At 40.0% G+C, this 8,646-nt stretch overlaps 1 protein-coding gene across 1 annotated transcript in view; it reads left to right on the top strand.

Moving 5' to 3' along the window:
• LOC104962063 (protein phosphatase Slingshot homolog 1-like) overlaps positions 1-8,646 on the top strand; it is an 18,039-nt gene that overhangs the window by 1,586 nt on the left and 7,807 nt on the right. Inside the window, exon 2 of the mRNA XM_010790454.1 lies at positions 931-968. Within this exon, the coding sequence (XP_010788756.1) occupies positions 931-968 (38 nt within the window). The remainder of the gene's footprint in view (positions 1-930; positions 969-8,646) is intronic.

The following is an 8,646-nucleotide window of genomic DNA, read 5'->3' on the forward strand; positions in this document are numbered from 1 at the left end:
GGGGGGGGGGCTGCTGGAGTACTACTGTGTGAAGCAGTTAATGCATGACATAATATCACCTAATGCACAATAATGGAAAGTTAGTCATGCAGTGTAACATGCTCGTCTTGCAGAATTAATCTCTTCAAGCAAATTGTACTCATCTTCTGCATGCCGTAACATTTCTCTTCTTTTCCTGCTAAGTATATTTGACTCGGCTGTAGACTTTCCCAGATAGGGGCTGGTTTCTGTTTACTATTCCTAAAATGGCTGATTCTTGTTGTAGTCAAAGTCACTTAGGGATTTGAACTAACCATTATTTATTGTGTTATATATTGTTATACCTTATCTAAATGGTCAATATGCAGACATGGATATGAGTCTCTCAAACCTGTATCTTCTGTATTCGAGTGCCAAACCACCAGACAAAGCAAACCTCTTAACATGCTCAGCATCCTCCATAGTCACTCCCTCAACCTCCCTAACTGTTGCCCTAAATGATAGTAAATGTGTGGTGTTGTGACCGACCTAAAGAAATGCCTTTGGGTTTAAGTGCTGCATTGTGTGCAGGCTGGTCAGCTGAACTTGTCACGATCTTTATACTGCCATGCTTATCAGCCCCCATTATACCCTTATCATGCAACTGCTTTTTATGTAATCTGTTGCACACCGTGCTTTCCTCTATGCTATTTTAGTAATATCTTACGTTGAGGAGCTTTAAATCATGTCTGCAATCCTCTGCCTCTTAAACGCATGTAACACATCTGTATTTGTAGTGACTTCACTAGAGGTAGTATCTGCCACAAGAAGTATAACGTACTTGAACTTGTTGTGTAGTGATTCAGTTGTGGGTTATCTTGTTAACTTTAATTATCAATGTGTATGATTTGCTGCCAAAATGTTGCAACAGCATTGGTGTGTTATTAATCTTTTCCCTTATCTGTATTGCAGGATTTTGGGAGTGAAGATGAACGGCGAATAAATCAGAGGTAAGTTTACTCCAAGTTGAGTTTTGCCTTTCTGTTGCATGGTACTTGGCAAAGCAACTTTTATACACAGGTGCTGTTGACTGATTGGCTAAATCTACTTTGAGTCATTTGGTGAAATCTGGAGTGGCGACAGACTAGCATCAACAAATCAGGGTGACTACGTGTCAGTGTAATGAAACACCTTTCTGTCTGTCTTGTTGGCATCTCCTCATCTTGCCAATTGTCTTCCAACTGTCAAACCCTGTTATTCGCAGTAGTCTCTCAAGTAGTGTGTTGACAGACAAGTCTGCATTTTTTTATTTGAACGTTGCATTATGAGTTGAGTCATTTGGCATTTCAGTAGCTCTTTGTGTGGAGCGAATGTACTGCATTGAATTGATAGAAAGCCGATCATGATTTTGGAACTTATGTGTTATAATAATTGACTGGGTATACATGTAAACACTAAATGGTTTTGTGAACATTTACTGTTTCTAAACTTTCTACCCCTTTCAGTCAAAATAGGAAAAACTAATTATTTGTCTCTCAACAAAAGATAAAAAGTTGGAATCCGTCCTGTGGATTAAGACTTTAGGAATTTTGGTAAAACTGATGTTTTTACCAAAATGTTTGGTTTTCACCCTGCAAGTTATGACAGCTCTCCTTTCACTGGTGAAGACATTTTGTGAATAGAAAAAAATAATTGTGTTAAAGTTGTACCATCAATATGCAGTCAGGGCACGGCAGTCTTTAATCTGGCTGTCAATCAAATAGTTACAGGCCTAGGATGGACTAGGGTCTGAAAAAAACTTTTGCACAGTTTTCACTGAAGTTTCAATGTTTTTAAGATGTTTTCAAGTAGAAAAAACGTACAATTTGACTTTGTTCTTTTCTTATCTGACTTCATGTAACACCAGCAATATACATTTTGTTTTGGGCAGTACTGTGATGTTCCCTTTGTAGCTTTATGCTGACTAAAAGGTTTCCTTCTGGGTGTTATTTTGCAGTTATCGTCCATAATGAAAATACTACCACTGAAATGCAACAACTCTTGTACTGAAAAGCATCCACATCCAAGTGCTGCTTGTGTATTTTATCAATAATCAAGACAATTGTAAAACAGAGTTTCTCTGCCAAGAACCGTGCAAATACACTTTAAATCTTGTGTTTATCAGAGATGTGTTAATAAATCACTCGGCATAAAAAAGTAATACAAAATATCAAATGGACTGAAGATACCTCGGTTGAAAGAAAATAATGACCGATTACTCAAAAGTCTTATTATAATGTTTTAATTTGCTTTAGTGTGATCTGTGATTTTTCATATCCTTTGTCCTGAAAACCTCACTTGGATTTGGACTGAAATGTTTTCTTGAAAAAGCAGAAGACTTGTGTCCCTAAAACAAGCAACATTCTAAGAGTTCCGTGTCTTTTCCTTTATGCAACAGCCTGTGCAATGTCCCGTGTGTGAGAATGTCCTGTGCATGATGCAAGCCCTGTCTTGCCACCAGATTGCTTGGTAGGCCACGTAATGCAATAAATTACTTGTAAATTCCTGTTTTCTAATATTATGGCATTTGAGTTGTCCTTTATTTGACAGAAATATTTATCTTAATATCAGGGTGCAGTGATCTAGTAAACTAAATAGATAGCTTCATCTGTTGAAGGACAGCCATACGATTGCCAAGTGGGAGTATTGATGCTTGCTGTTCCCCAACTGACCTTGATGATGATGACAAGCCCAAAGGGGTTGATGGAGGCCAACATAAACATTGTGCAGGTGTTGGTGGCATTGGGCCAAGGTATGATTTAATCCTAACACCTTGTACACACCGCACAGTTGAGCAAGAAACTGAATATGGGTTTATGCATGTTTGTTTGTGTTGAGATATGGGGTTCAGCACGGAGGCTAACACGGAAAATCTGTAGCTCCACAGAAATATATAATTAATTTAAACTCACCACAACACTTTCCCACTCAAATAGCACACTTGTCAAGACTTGTAGTGATAATAGATGGGAAAAGTGCAGCGGTGGACTCCCTCAGATATGTAAACTATGTGTGGATCTTAGAAACATAGACTGGCAAACTGCAGCTCCATCTCTGGGTCTTTGTCGTAGGTTTCCTTAGTGACAGGATGACGTCATTTGTTTCCAGCTGAAGCCCTACGTGACTCTACTGACATCTGAGGAGGTTTCTTCCTCCCTCTCTGTCAGTAGTGTTAGTGAGAGAATGGCAGCATTATGCAACGGGCAGCCTCAAGAGGAGGCCTTTTATCCTCACTGTGTGCAAAACACTCTTGAGACCTTAAATAAACCAGCCTGCTTACTGCCTCTGTGGAGCCTTTTTACAGTCCGTGAGTCTTTGGTGTAATCCAGCCTACTACTCTCACATACCAATACACATGATGACCTGCTGAGAGCAGCGACCCTTAGGATATCTGGCCCTGTTTGGACTTCATCACGTTCATCTTGCTACTGCTGCAGAAACATGCCTCATCATTAACACGCCAGTAGTCCTACCTGCTGCTTGTATAAAGCTTGACCTCTCATACGGTGGAAGTTGCCTTCTCCTTGCACCTGACACACTGAGCTGTCCAAGTCTCCACCTGACACATAGCTAAACCAATGCAAGCTTGTAGAGAAATACAGTGTCTGGTAGTAATCAGTGTTTTAGGATTGGTCCTATAATGACTCGGAAATGAAATGGAAATAAGTTAGCATTTTCCACTTTCTGTTCCCGCTTCTTGAAGTTAAGTTTGGTTAGATTCCTGAAACAGGGTTTTTGTTTAACACAAGCTGAAATGATGTTAACGTTGTACAACATAAAACATCAGTAATTTCTCGACTCGTGAATTTTGATTGGTAGCTTTTTAAATCTGACTTTACATTTCAATAATCATCATTGGTGTTGCTTTGTAGAAGTTATCTTACTACCAACAAAACCTGTACGTTTTTAAACTTTAATTTGCCACAGATCTTATTCTCGGAAATAGTCTTAAACCCAATGGAAAAATCCCATTTGCTTTTTGTCGAGGAAACCAGGGCAATGTTAATGTTTCTGGTTGGATTACAAACATGTCATCCTTACAGAGCTCTAATCAAGAATAAAAGTAGATCTATCTTGTTATCTACGTCGCAGAGCTATTGTTAACGTCAGTCAGGAAATCCTACCAGATTAGATTAGAGTCATACCCCTTAAAGGTGGGGTAGGTACATTTGAGAAACCGGCTCGAGATACACTTTTTGTTAAATTCCATGGAATGCTCTTAACATCCTGATAGCAATGAATATCTTAAGTGCTTTGACAAAAAATCCATAAAAAAATGTCATCTGTGGAAGCCGTAGTACTGTAAAAAGCACGACCAATCCTCAGTCCTCCGCTCGCATCTCCTGTGGGCGGCACTAAGTCTCGAGGATAGGAGTCGAGGAGGGGAAATTAGTACTCTAATTTCCCCTCCTCGACTCCTATCCTCGAGACTTAGTGCCGCCCACAGGAGATGCGAGCGGAGGACTGAGGATTGGTCGTGCTTTTTACAGTACTACGNAGGAAGTTTTGCAGTATAGTTTGAGGGAAGTCTCGCGAGAGTTCCTTCTCTGAGTAGTAACGTTAATCTCGCAACACCTGCTCTATCAACGTTCAGATTGACAGAAGGTGAGAAATAGCAGACACTTTAGAGGTTTCTCAATACTCTAATTTCCCCTCCTCGACTCCTATCCTCGAGACTTAGTGCCGCCCACAGGAGATGCGAGCGGAGGACTGAGGATTGGTCGTGCTTTTTACAGTACTACGGCTTCCACAGATGACATTTTTGTATGTATTTATTGTCAAAGCATTTAATGTGTCCATTGCTATCGGGATGTTAAGAGCATTCCATGGAATACAAGTGTTTCTGAAATAAATAACATTTCCCACCTTTAAGGGTAAAATGTAAAAAACAAAATCTAAATAACAGGTAGAATTTAATAGAAAATATGGGTGAAATTTGGAAAATAAATAGGTTTAAATTTAGTAAAACCAAACATAATTAAGGGTTAAAAAAAAAAATCCTGCTTTAATGTTACATCTAAAAAAAAATGATATGTCAATTTTCCAGCATGGATGTATGGTATAGGTTTTTATCGTATATAAAAGGTGTTAAAAGTGTTTGTAGGCAACAAGTTGAACAGTTTAAAATGTTTTTTTTGCGATACGATAAAGGCTTCAATCTCTGTTACAGAACAAATGCTTCTAAAATATAGAAACAACTATACACAACTACTGCAGCAGCACTTACTAATAACTTCATTAGTCTGCTTATCAGTTTGCATCCTGATGGTTTAATGCACTTATGGTCGTTTTGGATCAAGCATCAGCTAAATGTAATGTAACAGGGATGAGATCGTGTTTCTTCTGCTAACGACTGTGTACTGTCTGCAACATTATAACATCACTTCCTGTGTGTGTGTGTGTGTGTGTGTGTGTGTGTGTGTGTGTGTGGTGTCAGGAGGACATTATAATGCATTTCTTAAATCTTAGAAACGTCAGGTAAGCTAAAATTAACATAAGAGGTTAATGTCTGCTTCATGGAAATGGAGAAGGTTGGCTAGAACCATGAATTAGTTCATCCTGATGAGAATGTTCAGTTTCAGGAACCTTAGTCATTTCCATGTTTTGTCAATATTCTTAGTTTGCATTGTTTTCATTTCCTCATGGTTTGTAATACGTTTTGTTGGTAAATTGTTATGAATCATGAAATGGTGGTGTCGAGTATGTTTTCCGTTGTCACGTTAAGTGTTAACAGATTTACATTTTCAAGTGTACGTGTGTTAGAAAGAATTCTGAGAGGTTACTGTCTTCCTTGGACATAGATAGCAGCAATTTCAGAAATTGAACTCCAAGAATAACACGTTATTTGACATTTTAGTGGTATTGTCATTTGTGGTCACCTTAGTGTCTTCCATATTTTATCCGTTAAAAAAAACTTCCGTGGTAAAAAAAATTCCTGATCTAACTAAGCGCAAATTTGTAATTTAATGTATACAATGTTTTATCTGAAATGACGAGCAGATATTCGCGTGTCTTCATTAATAAACGTTATAAAATAACACTTAATAATTAATATAATAAATTATTAGGTCCAATAAGTCAGTGTCAACTTATGGCAAAGATGGACTCCGTGTCACATAAATATCTACTTACTACTTTACGAGGGAATTCTATTTAATTTACCAATAATGACGACAAGTGAAGTCGGGGTGATTTCTTAGGTGTAGAGATGATCTTCTACCTTCTGAAGGTCAAATAATCTTCTTTTTCTTTGGTAGATTTTGTACTTCTATGGACTCATCCTACAACATAAGCCAGGCCAATACTCTCGAAGAGTCCCGCAAAGCTTACACCCGAGTCGGTCTAACTACGTGACGTCTCCAATACGTAACTACGCGCCATGCGCCCTCCTCCATGGACTCCTACATTAGTAATTCCGATTTCATAATAACTAGTACATATACTAATAATACCGTTGTGTGGCGCTAGAACAGGGCGTATTAAAACTAATGCGGTTATTAGTGGTGCCTTAATTCGCAAGACAGTTATAACCCGCCCACGTCACTACAGCCCATATAAGCTGGGCATGCGTCCATTACCGAGGAAACCATATAGCGAGGGCTTTGGTGTACTACGAGTGACATTTAGTAATGCATCTCGTTCGTAGCTTGATGGAGATATTGTGGTATACTCCGAAATAAACTGTGATTTTGTTGAATGGTCTCCAAATTTTTTTATGTCAAATCAGACAAATTAATATTAAACTCTGGATGGTATTCAGTACATCTCGCGTCGCACAGATTTGAAAGAGAATGGTCATGTAGATATATTATATTAGTTACACCGTCAAACCCGGACCATAAGTCGAAACACACACACACACACACACACACCACACCCCAACACACACACAACACACACCACTGCCTCATCTTCGGCTTCGGCTCAGGCATAAAAATCTCTTAAAGTCGACTAGTAGCGAAGTTACTCAGCCTCAGTCTCCTATGAGCACAGTAAACTCGAATCCACGCACACACAAGTACAAACCTCTCGACACCACACAGAACAAACTCTTCTCTCTCAACACACACACACAACACACATCACACACGTACTTTCATACACACTACAGACAAGGAAGAGGGACCTTTGTGTCGCGTAACAACTTAATCGCCCCGTCACAACTTCGCAAGTCGCTAATTCACAATTTTAAGGAACTCAGACCACTACATTCCTCGACAGCAAAAGGGGAGAGATTGGTCATAGACCACACACACACACACCACACACACAACACAACACACACACACACACACACACACAAACACACACACACACACACCACACACACACACACACACACACACACACCACACACACACACACACAACACACACACACACACACACCACACAACACACACACACCACTCACACACACACCACAAGTCATCCGTTGGGTAAGACGTTTGTTCCTACGGGACACGTGAGACGACACATGTCTGTCGTGTGCTACTACGCACCAATAACCACACACGAGCCCGCCCCCGCCTTTACGTACGTAGTGCAGACGTTCGCCGTCTAATCCGCTCGTCTCCCCTTTCTTCGCCCTCCTACCACTATCACCCGGCTCCGACGCCGGTCTTTTGTTTGGAGCGAGATTTGACACTCTGATTCGACTCACGTCTCTCCCCGGTTTTCTCTTCGACGTCTTCAGTTCTTCGACATCCGACTTTTAGAAAAGCAGAAAGGGGAGTAGGAGATAAAGAGATCACGAGTGTTAGACCTGTAAGTGAATGTAAGTCGAGCACAAAAAATGGGTTTTGTTGAAGGTTTGTTCATTCTTTGGTAAGTTCTATGATTGGTCTCCTTGCGTTCTGTATACTTATATCCACGACGACGTAATCAACTTCAATATCTAGTACATCAGACGTCGGAAATTAGCACATAGTGGTTTGTACAAGTTCTTGACCAAAGTTGACAACGTGCGGTTGTGAAAATTTGTGGAACATATAGGATATTTTATGTAAATGTTTCTTTGCCGTGCTACGACCCATTATTTGTACTGTAACGTTTAATAAATTATAACCCGAAAACTCCTATTTTCTAAAGTGGGTGGTACAAGAAAATTGATTTAAGATGAAAAAATTTAACATAATATACAAAGAATGTAAATAAAAATCCTGTAAGGAAAGCAAGGAGAAAAGGAGTGTACGGAGAGGCCGCCTGGTATGAAAACTTACTGTAATAAAAAGATGAAATATTTATTACGTAGTAACCTTTCATCAACAAAGAAGGAGGTGAAGGGAGTGGAACAACACAAACTGTAACACGCAGGCAAGTCAATGCACACAGTCCTCAAACTGTGTGTGTTGCGCCGTGTGTCCGGTGTGTGTGTGTGGTGTGTGTGTGTTGTGTGTGTGGTGTGGTCTCTCTGTCCTGCAGGTAGACACAGTTCCTCAGAGCAATTCGGAGACGTGTTGAATTATGGACTGCCGATTACGATTAGTCCAATCGAAGCCTCACGTGTAGTCGTGCGACACACACAGTGAGACTGGGTGTGTGTACGTGAGACTGACTGCCGTGGTTACAGCGTGTTGTTCCCTACCTTCCACCTCCTTCCTTTGGTGCACCGTATGTAAAGTTTAAACGTAATATATCCAGGAGGACT

The sequence above is a fragment of the Notothenia coriiceps genome, unplaced genomic scaffold, assembly GCF_000735185.1.
Source record: "Notothenia coriiceps isolate Sejong01 unplaced genomic scaffold, NC01 NC01_scaffold00034246, whole genome shotgun sequence".
Classification (NCBI taxonomy): Eukaryota; Metazoa; Chordata; class Actinopteri; order Perciformes; family Nototheniidae; genus Notothenia; species Notothenia coriiceps.